This window comes from Tachysurus fulvidraco, chromosome 15 (genome assembly GCF_022655615.1).
Source record: "Tachysurus fulvidraco isolate hzauxx_2018 chromosome 15, HZAU_PFXX_2.0, whole genome shotgun sequence".
In the NCBI taxonomy this organism is placed as follows: Eukaryota; Metazoa; Chordata; class Actinopteri; order Siluriformes; family Bagridae; genus Tachysurus; species Tachysurus fulvidraco.
The window spans coordinates 16,345,805-16,360,960 of NC_062532.1; the positions used below are offsets into that span (position 1 = coordinate 16,345,805).

General features: G+C 40.8%; 1 protein-coding gene across 3 annotated transcripts; it reads left to right on the forward strand.

Annotated features, from left to right (window-relative positions):
* Positions 1-739: 739 nt before the first annotated feature.
* Positions 740-15,133, forward strand: ubtf (upstream binding transcription factor). 3 transcript variants are annotated; one of them, XM_027139138.2, is made up of 21 exons: positions 740-1,337; positions 4,033-4,084; positions 4,198-4,376; positions 4,535-4,618; positions 4,919-5,074; positions 5,236-5,300; positions 5,439-5,565; positions 5,683-5,793; positions 6,040-6,173; positions 7,089-7,230; positions 7,409-7,450; positions 7,558-7,668; positions 7,772-7,927; positions 11,008-11,154; positions 11,285-11,395; positions 11,656-11,744; positions 11,848-12,037; positions 12,415-12,462; positions 12,562-12,627; positions 12,722-12,826; positions 13,078-15,133. In XM_027139138.2, the coding sequence occupies exons 2-21, from the start codon at positions 4,048-4,050 to the stop codon at positions 13,186-13,188; spliced, it is 2,211 nt and encodes a 736-aa protein (XP_026994939.1). In that variant the 5' UTR covers positions 740-1,337; positions 4,033-4,047; the 3' UTR covers positions 13,189-15,133. The 3 variants fall into 3 exon arrangements, with proteins under 3 accessions (XP_026994939.1, XP_026994941.1, XP_026994940.1); XM_027139140.2 differs by lacking the exon at positions 740-1,337 and adding an exon at positions 1,427-2,268; XM_027139139.2 differs by lacking the exon at positions 740-1,337 and adding an exon at positions 1,428-1,863.
* The last annotated feature ends 23 nt before the right edge of the window (positions 15,134-15,156 follow it).

Genomic DNA, 15,156 nt, shown 5'->3' on the forward strand with positions numbered 1-15,156 from the left:
GTGTGTGTGTGTGTGTGTGTGTGTATTATTAAAAGTAAATAAATCTTCATCTTCAAAAACAAAGTAGATTACATATAGAAATATACAGATTCATGACTAGGTGAATACACTTACAACTGAACTAAACACTGAGAAAAGTGAAAATGTTTGTAGTTACGCTTTTTAATAGATCTTTTTAAAATATTAATTTCAGAGGTTTCCCAGAAGATATGAAAGAGTTAACCTGTCTGTTGTTCTAAGACAATTATAAAGTCACATGATGGACATCCATGTTGCTAGAGAATACCACAATAAGGGAAGGGTGTGCAAAGACTGGCACTAATATTATTTACTATAACTATAATGACTTATTTCCGTAATTATTATATACTACAACTTTGGGGCACAAATATATTCTTTGCCATTTTCATTGGTATGAAACACTTTTGGTCTCAATTCAAGGAAATTGTTTGACAGGACCGTTATGTCATACAGAAATGAGAGCTATATGAGACACAGAGCTGTAAGTGCTCTATATAGTGCTTATGTTTTTTAGGAAGCTGATCGCTGATTGGTAAATCATTTGTTTTGACCAAATCTGAGAGCATTTGATTGGTCAGAGTGGAGGGACGCCCACAAACACGCAAGGTGGAGATGAATGATATTTTAAAGGCTGGGAGAAAAATGTAGCTGTCAAACAGACTGTTAAAAAAAGAGGGGAAAGATTGGATCTGTGTGTAAAAGTGCATTACTTATGAGATTTTCAGCTTTGTAGTGTAGGAATATTGCAGATTATCCCTTTCCCCCGTTCATAAGGATCACACACAAACCATCACTACATGCATCGACAGTGTTTATTTATTAATGAGGTTATAAATGCAGTTAAAAAGCACATTTCGGTTTTATTTGCTTACTCTCCGTTTGGATGTCGTGATCAGTCAGCTCGTGCAACCGGAGAAGCGAAAAGGTTCTTGAAGCTCGAGGTTGGGTGAAAGAAAAGGAAAGGAAAGGGAAGGGAAGAAAGGAGCAGACGGATGTCTCTCGCTTGCGAAAGAGAAATGTTCGGGTCGGAGCGCGCGCTGACTGGAAAAGGGGGAGAGGGAGAGCGCGCGAGAGCGAGAGAGATGGAGGCGGGGGGAAAAAAAGTCTCGCGGCTCTGCGGGGACTGGAGGAGCCTCGTGCCCTGGACCGGCGGCGCGCGGCTGGCCAACGTTCAACCCTCCCCTCGTTCCACACAAGCAGTTTCCAACCACGCGCGCGCTGCGACAGGTCGAACTCGCCGCCGCCTGTTTCTTCTTCTTCGTCGTCGTCTTCGTCTCAACAACAACAACCGCTGGGTTTTTAACCGCCTGCGTGAGGTAAACTACAGCATAGTTTACATTTACATGTGTTTTTGTTTGTCTTTACATCCAGATTCCAGACAAAACATTTTTGTTTAGATTATTATTATTTATTTTTTTTATGTTTATAAAAACCCGTTGTTTTCAGACTGACTTGACTGCTGCAGGGTGTTTAAAGTACATTCCGAGGTCGCGTTAGCGAAATTTCCCGTGCGCGAGACTCTAACCACAAAAAAACCCCAAAAAACAGTTTAATTCAAAAGAGGGTTTTGTTTTTATTTGTACAACCTGATCGTAAAAAACGGTTTATAAGGGTAAAACGTGTGAAATCGTTTATCTACACGCCGTGTGAGGATTCCATGAGGCTGTCTGTGAGCGAGCAGAACCGGCCGCCTCCGGTTAGCCATCAGGGAGCTTCGGTTAAATACCTCACCACGGGCTCGTCCTGTCTTTCACTCGCGCGGCTTCTTACAACCGAGAAATCCGAGCTCTTGCTCACACTCGTCTCTCTCTATCATCCGCTGATGTTACAGAAGTAAACCGGGTAAGTTCCTAAGCCACGGCTTGGCGTTTTAACGCGTTTCCAACCTCGACAGCGCGGGTGATTGAGAGCACCGTGAGGTGGAAGCAGCATGGCGGCTCTAGAACAGTCGTCACGCCAGCGAGCTGCTCTCAGTCTCGGCTGTTCATTTTTTTCCTTTCGTGTTACGCTTAAAATGTGTGCGTTCGGCTCTTTAAATAAAGAATTTATCACAGCTTTTTAAACCAGACACTACTGAGACTTCGACATCGCGCTTGGAGCTTAGTGAAATTTGTTTTTCTTTATTCTTGTCCAAGCCATTATTAAAAGGACCAGCTCCCGAACGCCGCCATACGGCGACCGACACCGCGTTCACTCCGGTTAGTCTCCACGTCAACAGAACGTCGAGGTAACAAGCAGGTTTTTACGGTAAGGCTGTAAACGGAACACCCGGAATACAATCAGGGCTTTTGCAGAACCTGCTGGTGTATTTTGTGGTGTTTTAACGAATTACGGCTGCACTGTTTTTCGGTTGAGGAGACCCGAAGCTAGCAAGCTAGCTAACAGGTCCTTAGCCGCCTTGCTAGTGTAGGTCAGTGATAGGTCGCTTAGCACGCCACGAATGCTAGCTCGCGTTTTTGTCCATTAACACGTCATTTAAAGTATCATTTATACAATATCATCGACTTTTATTTATCATCGCAGTGTATTTAATTTAATATTTTCCATATTTTCACAACTCGTTCGAGCTCCATTTCACAGTCTGTGTTGGTTCTAAGGAATCTATTCTAAAAGGAAGTTAATGCTGGTTAATAAAAAAAATGAAACAAGTAAAATTCACATTTTTACATTTTCTCTAAACGAAAATGTGTAGATCGAGCAAACGATCAGGTCGATTTGTGGCATTTGGGCTGATTTCGTCTTCCCTTGGTGTCTGCTTAGAGCTCGACTCAGTCGGGTCGGTTCAGACGTCGCCATTACCGTTACAGCTTCAGTAATGGCAGCGCCTCGCCCTGGAAAATCTGTCGAGTCACTTTGTGGCTAAATCAACCTTTCCACATACAAAACACACAACGTGGTGTTTTCAAACGTCGACTGAAAGTTCGGAAAATGGATTTTTTCCCCCACTCATTCAAACAGACGGGTAGTGTAATAAACAGCAGCGCGACGCAGAAACCCCCTCCATGGCGGAAGCGGAGCTCCTCGCGCCCCGTTAGCACTGAGGCGGACTCGAGTCTGTGCACGTTGTAGTCATGTCTCCTCACTGGTCTCCGTTCCCGCCTCGACCGAGAGCGAAAGAAAGCGGATCCATTCCGTGATCAGCTGGTCGCCTCCAGCTGCCCGTCCTTCCTCCTTCCGCTGTAACGTTCCCTCCCAGCATCCAGTCTGTTCCGAAAAAACGCCATTCCGCGGCGAGAAACGACCGGTAGGCGAAACGGTCGACGCAAAATGTCCGCAGACTTGTGCATTCTCCCAAAAGCCTTAGTGCGGGGACACAAAATGGAAGATTAGACGGATTTGGTTGCTGTGTTTCGTATCGAGTGCAGAGTTATTTGAGGCAACCGGCTCTGTCTCCTGATGCAGCGTGTAAACGGTTAGGGGCGGCGTAATGAACAACTATTATGTGTTGGGCTGGGTTTTAATTCCACTCCATAGAGTTAAGCCCTCATTCCTTTAGGGTGTTTTATAATGGTTTTTTAAACTGCGTCATATGCCTCAAATCAACCTTACAAAATAGAAGTTAGTCCACGTGTAATTAGATGAAATGCGTCCTCGCAATTTTTTTTAAAATATATATATATATTTTAAACTATATCTCCAAAAATTACAAGAATGCATGTTTTTTAAAGGTTGAAAAAGAATAGAAAATTGTATGGGTCTTTTTCTGGGGTCCGAGCCTGTTGTGGGTTTAAACTAGCAAGCTTTTGGTTATTTATTTATGCAGGATTTGGTTAGGATTTCCCTCATGGCTTAGTTTATTTTGGCAGGAGAGAACGATGATGGTGCCCGCCAACAAAAAAGAGTGGTCAGTTGCAAGAGAGACGTCTAGCACCAATCGCAGAGAAAGCGATTCGATCCTGAATTGGACTGTTTTGCAGGCAACGTTTTTGGTAGATCTGTGCATCTGAAACGAGTCAAGAAAGTGCTGCAGAACATGTACGTTATTGTTCATTTATATTCTTGTGTTTCTAGAAGTGATATTCAAAAATGAATGGAGGCATGGATTCCACCAGTAAAGAGCCAGGTAAGATATTGCTGTCAGTTCACAGGTTTTTAGTGTTGCTTTGAGGAATGTGCATCTATTTTCTGCGTGCAAATTGTAAATTGCTGCTTATTTCCAACCTTAATTTTTCACAGTTGCAGTTTGGGCCCAGGATGATTTACTGAAACTCTTGGATTGTATGAAAGTGAATCTGCCAGAGAAGGACTTAACCAAGTATAAAACAACTGAAGCTCATCTTGACTGGGGGAAAGTTGCTTTTAACACGTACTCAGCCGAGATGTGCAAACAGAAGTGGCTTGAGGTCTCAAGAGAGGTGAGGATTGTGTCATTCACTGGATAACATGGGGGAAAATATACTAGACATTAGTAATGATTTCCTTCATCAGGGCATATTGTAATTTAACTTTAGCAACTAGAAAGAGGTGTAGATAAATTTCCATGTAACTTTTTGTCAATGTTTTCTTTTTTCAGATCCGTAAATTCCGCACACTGTCAGAGTTAATTGTGGATGCTCAAGACTACATCAAGAATCCTTATAAAGGAAAAAAGCTGAAGGTAATTCGATGTTTTCTGCTTTCTACAGAATTCCTAAACGTCTAAGCAACATTATTTCCTGGATCAACAGTACATGTGGGGGTTTTATACATGTCATATGTAATTGTTTTTACATGCCTAACTTCTCCATTATCTTTAGAGTTTTTGACACTGGACACTTGATTGTTATAAAACAGCTCCTTCGTATGCTGCTAAATTTACACTCCACATTTTAATAACTTTCGCACGTGTTATTTTTAATCAGGGTTTGTAAAAAAAAAAATAAAAAAAAACTCAGCTTTGTTTTCGTTCCTTCACCAGAAACACCCAGACTTTCCTAAGAAGCCACTGACCCCGTACTTCCGCTTCTTCATGGAAAAGAGAGCAAAGTATGCTAAACTTCACCCCGAGATGAGCAATCTGGACCTTACAAAGATCCTTTCCAAAAAGTACAAGGAGCTGCCTGAACGTAAAAAGGTGCAAGGACATGATTACATGCATTGACGTTTATTATTATTATACATGCAGAGACTTTTGAGACATCTGTTTCTAGAATACAATGTTAATACTAATGGTTTGTAAGATTACGTTTTCTATTTGAATTACAAAACTGAAATTTGCTTATTTTCTTTTTTCAGGAAAAATATGTGAATGATTTTCTTAAAGAAAAGGAAACTTTTGAAATTAACATGTCAAAATTCAGGTAAGTGGACATGTCTGTAAAATAACTACTGAAAAGCAATTTCTTTTAGAGATGTGTGTGATGTTTAGATTTCTTTATGCCTGTGTCTGGGTTGTGTTCTTCAGTTTTTATGATTTTAAGGGTTATCTATTTATTTAGGGAAGATCATCCAGACCTGCTGGAGAACACGGGCAAGAAAGCGTCCAATGTACCAGAGAAACCTATGACTCCACAGCAGCTGTGGTACAATCATGAGAAAAGAGCTTATCTCAAAATTCATCCTGAGGTAATTTCCATCGACCCATCCCTTCATACCATATTAGTAATATAGTTAATTAACTCAGAGACCATTTGTTATATGAGCATGAATGTAAAGTGTTGGATATTGTGTTTCATTGTCCAGGCCACCACCAAAGACATTAAAGACAGTCTGGGGAAAAAGTGGACACAGCTTCCAGATAAAAAGAGACTGAAGTGGATCACTAAATCTCTGGAGCAGCATAAGCAGTATGAGGTGCGATGAGCTTGAGTATCTACTTACTGTTTGAATTAATTCAGATGGACAAGTGCTTTAAATGATAGATTATCAGCAATGTGTGCTGTCTTGCTTATTTTGTGTATGCATGTGTTTTTGAACTTTTTGGTTTTATTCTTGCACTAAATTATATTGAGCATCAATAAACATCAACAAAAGCTATACATAAGCTACATTTTGGACCAGTTCTGGGTTGTAAAGCTGTGAACACTAACATTTGTTTAGGAGATAATGCGGGAGTTTATTCAACAACACCCGCAACTGAACCTGACCGAAGACAATATCGTCAAGACCACTTTGACAAAAGCAGAAAGACAGCTGAAGGACAAGTTTGATGGGCGACCAGGCAAACCCCCATCGTAAGTTTGCAGAATTCCATTTATGAATTGAGAATGTATGATCACCGTTGTCTGTCTCGGGCTGCAGATTATCTGGATTGTTTGTCATTTAAGCCGCCTTCACACTGCACACGACAAACGACCGCCGACAAACCGGAAGTCATTCATTTCCTATGGAGAGTCACAAGGTCGCTGCGTGAGGTGCCGACCATCTGCGGATCCGTAATTTTTGTTGAGCGTTGGATCCGTTATAAAATTTTAACTTGTGCGACTACACCGCATCCGATATGCCGACCGGATGTGATGTATTCCAATGTTGTCCAATCAAGATCGTGTGCGTGAGGTGATAAGTATTAAAAAGTATTAACATAAACTTTAGTAATTTTTAAACTTTATCCAAAGCAATCTTTTTGTTTTAAATACAGTGTTATTGATAAAAAAAGTTATTAATACTTATATTGTGTTATGATATGTGTTATGTATTATTTTTAATGTTGTTCCCATGTTTCCTCAAAAATTATTCACGGTCTTTCTGGATTGCATTGATTGTTTGTACTCCTAACTTCATTCACCATGATAAATGCTAATTAAGTTTGCAAACATTTAGCCCATTTCGGTAACACGCTTCATTTTTCCTGTAAGCATCTCTGTATGATTCAAGAGTTGGATCATAAAGTAACTGGTGTTCGGAGACCGCGAGAATCACGCTTCTCTTCCATGTTGACGTCTGCACGATCATATTGCAAATTACGTGTCACTAAGGGGGCCAAATACGACAGTCGTGTCCGTTTGTCGTGTGCAGTGTGAAGGCGGCTTTAGTTTAGGAGATTGCAGTAGTTGGTAGATCCAAAGTTTACGTTCATTATCTTTCTCCATTACTCTGTATCAGGTTTCTGATAATCACTCTTCTACTGATTTCTCATGCTTTCCCTTCAGGAATGGTTACTCTCTGTTCTGTGCTGAGCTTATGTCTGGCATGAAGGATGTTCCAAGCACTGAGCGCATGGTCATGTGCAGTCAGCGCTGGAAACTGCTCAAACAGAACGAGAAAGACGCCTATCAAAAACGCTGTGAGCAGGTCAGAGAGTAATTTACAGAATACATCAGACTGCTCACATACAAGACCCGCAGTGCAGACAATGTACTGTTATAATTAATAGCTCTGTGTACCAAATTATCTAAATGTACATACCCTACTAGAAAACAAACTCAGCTTTTGCACTCATCTTTCATGACCTTTCACTTTTTTATTTCAGAAAAAGAAAGAATATGAAGTTGAGATGAACCGATTCCTGTGTGTAAGTGAATACATTTATTATATTTGTTTGTTTATTTATTCATTTATTAATGAATTGATTCATTTATTTAAATGAAACATTTTGTTTTAATACTCTCTGTTCTGCAGAGCATTTCAGAGGAAGAACAGCAGAGAATCTTGTCAGAGCAAAAGATGGTTGGATTTAAAAAATCCACTGGTGTTACCGCCCCCGGTTCCAAAAAGAGCTCTAAAGCAAAGGTCAGTGTATTTGCCATTATCTTGCCTTCCATGCATAATTCTGTCTTTTGTTATCCTTTGTGGTTTATGTTTATCATTTCCCCTTTGTGCCTTATGTATACAGAGTAGTCCTGTTAAACCAAAGCGACCAATCTCTGCCATGTTTATATTTGCTGAGGAAAAGAGGCAGAAACTTCAGCAGGAGAGGCCTGACTTGTCTGATAGTGAACTAACTAGACTTCTGGCCCGAATGTGGAATGACCTCTCAGACAAGAAGAAGGTAAAATGTTGCATTTAATAAAAAAAAACAGCAATTGATTATGCTGGTACCATCAGCAATGGATTTTATTGCATGGTCTTTCTGCAGCTATAAAGCTTCTGCAGCCATACAGTTAATCTTGAGAATAGTTAATCAAATATAATGTTTATATAAAGCACCTTTAAACCATACACTCCATAAAATCAAGTATACTCATTTACATTTACATTTACATTTACAGCATTTGGCAGACGCCCTTATCCAGAGCGACGTACATAAGTGCTTAAATCTCTAACACTGAATACATTAATGCTGGTTCACTAGGTTACATACTTAAGATACCATGAGTTTAAAACATTTGTTCAAAGTTACAATGAAAAAGTGTCAAAGGTTTTTTTTTTTTTTTTTTTTTTTTTTTAAATGCAAAAGATAAGGAAAGAAGTGCTAGTTGAAGTGCTTCCTGAATAAGTAGGTCTTCAACCGCCGCTTGAAAATAGCCAGTGACTCGGCTGTCCGGACCTCTAGGGGAAGTTCATTCCACCACCTTGGTGCCAGTACAGAGAAGAGTCTTGTAGTATACTTGCCTCTTAGCCTGAGAGATGGTGGAACCAGTCGAGCAGTGCTGGTAGATCGGAGGTTGCGGGGTGCAGTGCGAGGAATGATGAGGGCTTTGAGGTAAGAGGGGGCTGGTCCATTTTTGGCTTTGTAGGCCAGCATCAGTGTTTTGAACCGGATGCGTGCAGCTACCGGAAGCCAGTGGAGGGATCGCAGTAGCGGGGTGGTATGCGAGAACTTTGGCAGGTTGAAAACAAGCCGGGCAGCTGCATTTTGGATCATTTGCAGAGGACGGATTGCGTTCATAGGTAGACCTGCCAGCAGTGCATTGCAGTAATCCAGTCTAGAAATGACAAGAGACTGAACAAGTACCTGGGCAGTCTGTGTGGACAAAAATGGCCGAATCCTTCTAATGTTGTAGAGAAGAAACCGACATGAGCGAGTCACATTTGCAACATGAGAGGAAAAGGACAGTTGATTGTCCATGGTTACCCCAAGGTTGCGAGCTGTGGCTGAAGGGGAGATCAGATCGTTGTGCAAGGATATAGCAAGATCGTGACCTGGGGATGAATCACCTGGGATGAACAGCAGTTCAGTTTTGCTAGGATTGAGCTTTAACTGATGAGCAGTCATCCATGATGAAATTTCTGCCAGACATGCTGAGATCCGGTCAGAAGCTGTGGCATCTGAGGGTGGGAAAGAGAAGATAAGTTGTGTATCATCAGCATAGCAGTGGTAAGAGAACCCATGTGATGAAATAACTTCACCAAGAGAGTGAGTAAAGGAGAAAAGAAGAGGACCAAGTACTGAGCCCTGTGGGACGCCAGTGGAGAGTCTGCGTGGAGCAGATGTCACTCCCCTCCATGTTACTTGATATGAGCGTCCTTCCAGGTAGGAGGCAAACCATTCCCAAGCTGATCCGCAAATCCCAAGACTCTTGAGGGAGGATAAGAGAGTCTTGTGGTTGACCGTATCAAACGCTGCTGAAAGGTCAAGGAGGATAAGGACGGATGATAGTTTGGCTGATCTAGCAGTATGTAGCTTCTCAGAGACATCCAGAAGGGCTGTCTCTGTAGAGTGAGCTGCTTTAAAGCCAGACTGTTTGGGATCTTGGAGGTTGTTCTGTGAGAGATAGACAGACAGTTGATTATAGACAATGCGTTCAAGAATTTTTGAAAGAAATGAGAGAAGTGAAACCGGTCTGTAGTTACTGATGTCTGATGGATCCAGAGCAGGTTTCTTTAGGATGGGAATAACCCTTGCTCTCTTGAAAGTAGTTGGTACCTGACCAGATGCTATGGATCTATTGACGATAGTGGAAATGAAGGGCAAGAGGTCTTGTGAGATGGTCTGGAGCATAGTGGTAGGGAGTGGATCCAATGGGCAGGTGGTAGGATTGCAGGACTGGATGAGTTGTAAAATCTCTTCTGCTGCCACAGTTGAAAAATGTGACAACGAAGGTGTAGGGGAATCCATACTCTGAGATGTAAGTGCAGTCGGGGCTGAAGTGAAGGTCCGGCAGATTTCTTCAATCTTCTCCTGGTAGAAAGAAGCAAAGTCTTCTGCAGTCAGGGAGGATGAAGAAGGTGGAGCCGGGGGGTTGAGCAGAGAAGAGATGATGTTGTGGAATTTCCGAGGGTCATGTGAGGAAGCTTCAAGCTTTTCCTTGTAGAAGGAAGTCTTGGCAGAAGTCACATCTGAGGAGAACTTGACAAGAAGTGTTCTGTAAAAATCAAGATCTGCATCAAGTTGTGATTTCTTCCACTTTCTCTCTGATGATCTTAGCTCTCTTCGATTGTTGCGCAGCACATCTGAAAGCCAAGGAGCAGAAGAAGAAGTTTTCTTGGGTTTAGCGAACATAGGGCAGAGGGAGTCCATAGTTGAGGAAAGAGATGAGAGGAAAGTATCTGTGGCTGAGTCCAAGGGTAGTGAGGAAAAAGACTTAGCATCAGGAAGGGAAGAAAGAGTGCCAGAAGCTACAGATGAAGGTGAGACAGAGTGAAGGTTGCGGCGAGTAAGAGCAAGGGGGTGAGAGGTAGTTTTAGGTAAGATAGGTAGAGTGATGGTGAAGGATACCAGGTGATGATCAGAGACGTGGAGTGGGGTAGCAGTCACATCTGTAGCTGGAGAAGGACGGGTGAAAACCAGGTCCAGGACATTGCCTCCTTTGTGTGTGGGGATGTAGCTGTTGAGTGTGAGGGAGAAAGAGTCGAGAAGAGACAGGAGGGAAGAAGAATGTAGCTTGTCAGAGGGGAGGTTGAAGTCACCAAGCACTGTCATGGGGGAGCTATCGGAAGGGAAAGCACTAAGCAGTGAGTCCATTTCTTCCAGGAAGTTTCCTAGGGGACCAGGAGGGCGGTAGACAACAATGATAACAAGGTTGATAGGAGAGGTAACTGAAATGGCATGAAATTCAAAAGAAGAGATGGTTAAATTAGAGAAGAGTAGAGGTTTAAAGCACCATTTCTTTGACAACAATACTCAAAGTATGATACAGCATTGCTGTACAGGTCTTCACCCGGGGGATTTAAAACTCTATCTTACAGGAAAAATACAAGAACTTGGAGGCAGTTCTGAAGGCAGACTCAGAGAAACGAGGGAAAGATGAGCAAAGCAAACTGCCTGATCCACCAAAGACTGCACAGGAAATTTGGCAGCACAGCGTCATTGGTGATTACTTGGCCAGGTTTAAGGTAAAAATATGTAGTCCTCCCAAAACCCCCCCCCCCCCCCCCCCCCAACTAGAGGTATGATTTATGTCATTAGTCCTAAAACCTTACTTTCTGTCAATTTTCTCTCTCTCTCTTTTTTTTTTTTTGGTAGAACGATCGGTCAAAGGCACAAAAAACCATGGAGGCAGCTTGGACCACCATGGAAAAGAAAGAGAAAATCATGTGGATCAAAAAGGCTGCAGAGGACCAGAAGAGATATGAAGTAAGCAAGACTTCCTCAAAGTTTAATTAGACTAACTTATGTTATGTAGAAGGTTATGATTACTAACTTTAACACAATCATTCTTCACAAAATAAGGTCTCTAGTAAGCATCTTAATCTTGGAAAATGTTATCCATGTTCGTGTTTTTCGACAGTTATTTTGACAGTTTAACTACTTGAGAAATTAAGCTTCTTGATATACTCGATCATTTATGCAGAATTTAAAAGTAACAACGTAGTTTCCTGTCTTTTTCCTGTCAGAGAGAACTTAGTGAGATGCGCTCTCCTGCCGGTGTGGTTGCCTCTGGGAAGAAGATAAAATTTGAAGGAGAGCCTAAAAAGCCACCATCGTAAGTATTTATGGATTGTGTTTTGTAATATAGTCATCAGCTGTTGGAATATCCGCTATTTAAGACTGACACGGTCACTGATGTTTAAATTTTGTTCTTTCAGAAACGGCTACCAGAAGTTTTCTCAGGAAATGCTCTCTAATGGGGAGCTGAACCATCTGCCCATGAAAGAGCGTATGACTGAAATTGGTGGCCGATGGCAGAGCCTTCCACAGAAGGAGAAAGACTGCTACAAGAAAATTGCAGAGGAGAAACAGAGGCAATACAAAGTGCAGCTTGAACAGTGGCTAGCGGTACTTCCTTCTCCCATGTTTTCAGTTTCAAATGTGGGGTTGCAATTACTAGGATTATTAAACACAATATTTATCATATTCCAGTGGCTGTGAATAAAATATCTACTAATGCTTCTGTGCTGCCTCTTTAAATGGGAGAGAAAAATGATCAGAAAAGGTGTGAACTATCAGCATCTAACAAATCACAAGGAAGCAAATCCACCTGCCTGTCAGTCATGTTCCCTTCAAAACCACTGTCAAATATACTTGCCTACCTGAAATATGTGCTAGGTGGTGGAACATTAAGGGATTGCTTAAAACAGATATTGAGTAGTCAGACTTATTGTATATCATTCATTTTGATGGATTTTGCACTGAATGCTAATCATTTTTTACAGAGCGTATCCTCTCAAGTGAGAACTGCGTATAAGGAATACAATACCTTGGTAAGTTAGTAATAACCCTTTTTGGTATACTTGTCTTTCTAGCTCTCTTTGCTGACCTTCTCATTGGACTACATTATTTTCTTTTTACTCCCCTTTTAGAAAAGGAGAAGCACAAGTAAACCAGGTGGTACCCGTGCTAAACAGAAAGCCAAGCCTAAGACTTCGGTAAGTACCTTAACATTCTTACTAATAAAGATCTTTCGTAGGACGATGCAATACCAGTGATGCAACATTTGTGTTATTTTTTTACAATGTATAGGATGAAGAGGAGGAAGATGAAGAGGAGGAGAAGGAGTCTGAGGAGGGATCATCCAGTGCAGAGGAGAGTGAAGAAGGGGATGATGAAGAAGATGAAGATGATGATGTGAGAAATCTAGAATTATGAATTGGTATTCTGTTATATTTACAAGACCCAAGCAATCAGGTTTTTGAAAATTGCTGGGTTTTTAAAACAATATTGTAATAGAAGAAAAAAATTCTTACATGATGAATAATTTGAAAAAAAAAAAAAAAGAATCTGTTGCTTTTGTGTTAGCTCAATCTGTGCTTTTATGTATGTTGGTTTTTCATAAACTTTTGCAAAACCTGCTGATTTTTGAGATTTATGTATTACAGAATGAGGAAGATGATGAAGAGGATGAAGAAGCAGAGGATAAGGAGAATAAATCTGAGAGCAGCAGCAGTGCGTCCAGCTCAGAGGATTCCTCTGACTCTGACCCCGAGTGAGGGGGAGCTGGAGCAGTGCAAGCCCACAGACTGCCACAGACCCTGTGAACTGAGCCATGAGGCAGAGCCTTGGTCCAGCAGTGCACTCCTCCAGCCACCATGGGGAGTTTTACACTGCACCATCTCGTCCATTTGCATCTCTCACACGCCTTCCTTTTGCTTTAGCCTTTTCCTCACCCCACCTACTTGCCTGGCTGAGCTTGCCTGATGAGTTTATTGAGGACTGAGAGGATTTCTAAATTCCCCATGGGTAAAACACAATTGTAAGTTTAGTCAAAGATAAATGATCCCATGAGTGATTTACCTTTTAAGATCTTTGAGGATTTCAAACCTTTTTCTTACCATCACATTTTGTGGCACTGTTTTGAAGGGTTATTTGAAGGAAAAGTTATGGGTTCTTTTCCAGTCTTTTTAGGGGAATCAAGGACCCATGAGCCAAAGAATCTTGTAGCTCAGTGGGTTTCTCTGAGGAGTTGAAGTGAAACAAATGATTCTCCTACTCTCTATCCTAATCTACATCACTTTTTTTTAATATGTTTTTCCCCCCTGTCCTGCTGTAGTGGTGTAATTTTGCTTTTTGGTTCATTATGTGGTAACTTTAGGAACAGTGAAGTGAATTATTTTTTTGAATGCCAGTCCACGTGGATTGCTTGTAAATAAGCCACCCATCTCTGGTGCTTTTTAGGTGTTGGCGCTTGGATCTCCTCCATCCATGTTTTCTTTTTTCCCTCCTTTTGTATAAATGGCAGAGATTCCTTTTTGTTGTTGGATTTTAACAATTCTCAAGTAATTGCTTTAAAGTCTTTAAAATAAAAAATTGAATAGCCAAAATATTATATTTTGCCCAGATGTGGTACAGTTTTGAGAGGAATCTCCTCCCCAAAATCAGATTATTACTTAGGGATTGTAATTGGTATTGGTTTGTTTAGTCCAACTTTTTCCCTATTTAGCTTTATTTATTTTAATTTGTTTTTCAGGGCTATACATTTTCTTTTTAAAAAATAGTTTGTTTTAAATATATTGGTTTATTTTAAATGTCTAGTATGTATTTGATTTTTTTTTTTTCTTGCACTTATCTCAAACAGCCTCATCAGCTGACGGTCCTCTCGGTGTTCCTGTTGTCTTCTTCCCTTTAACCCATTTGTATTTTTTCTAGTTACTGATGCATTCTGATACACACCAGCTCAAGGAATGTAAACAAATGGTTTATTTAATAGAGGAAGAGGTCCTTTAAGTTCTGTATATATGAACAGTATGGGGCAGCTGTTTTCCCCCTCTCATTTGTGCCCTGCATTTGGAAAAAGAAAAAAAAAATTGCATAAACATTTTAAGATGTTGCTAGTTTTTGAGCTGTGTGCGCACACCACTCAGATCACTGATGTCTTTCACTGTTTTATGCCCCAACACCACATTAGGAGGCCCAGAGTTGTTGTGTCTGTTCCCCTCCGAATGAACAAGACATGATGCGCGTCTATATATCTATCTTCCTAAATGAAACTGCTTATTTATGACGTTTGTTGAGGAGCATAGCAGCTCTATGGAACCCACTGTAGATTTGGCAATAGGATTAGAATTGATGAGATCGGTGTGGATGGATCTGGTTCACTGCTGTTGTATGGTAATTGTAAATATAATTTTTTTTTTTTTTTTTAATTTTTATTGAGTGACCATGGTTTAATTTGTATTCTCATTTGACCAAGCTTCCCTATGCGCTGCTTGCAGCAGCCACTGGTCTGGATTAGTTTGTCATTTGCTCTGAGGAGGGAAAATTTTAAATTTGTTTTAGTTTTTATACCCCTCAGCTATTTGTTTATTTGTAGAAATGGCAAAAAAAAAAACATGAAATTTGTACTGCTAATTTGGAACATTTGGATGTTTTCTATAGTCAGAGGTGTTCTATTCCTGGAATATACCATTTGAACAAATAAAACTGTCTTTAGCAAAATGTCTGACTATTTTTTTTTTTTT

Bases quoted from the DNA above. Each gene is read 5' to 3' on its own strand.
- ubtf (XM_027139138.2), top strand. From the start codon at position 4,048: ATGAATGGAGGCATGGATTCCACCAGTAAAGAGCCAG. The intron at 5,301-5,438 runs GTAAGTGGACAT...CTATTTATTTAG, and splicing joins ATTAACATGTCAAAATTCAG to GGAAGATCATCCAGACCTGC. The intron at 5,794-6,039 runs GTGCGATGAGCT...ACATTTGTTTAG, and splicing joins AGCAGCATAAGCAGTATGAG to GAGATAATGCGGGAGTTTAT.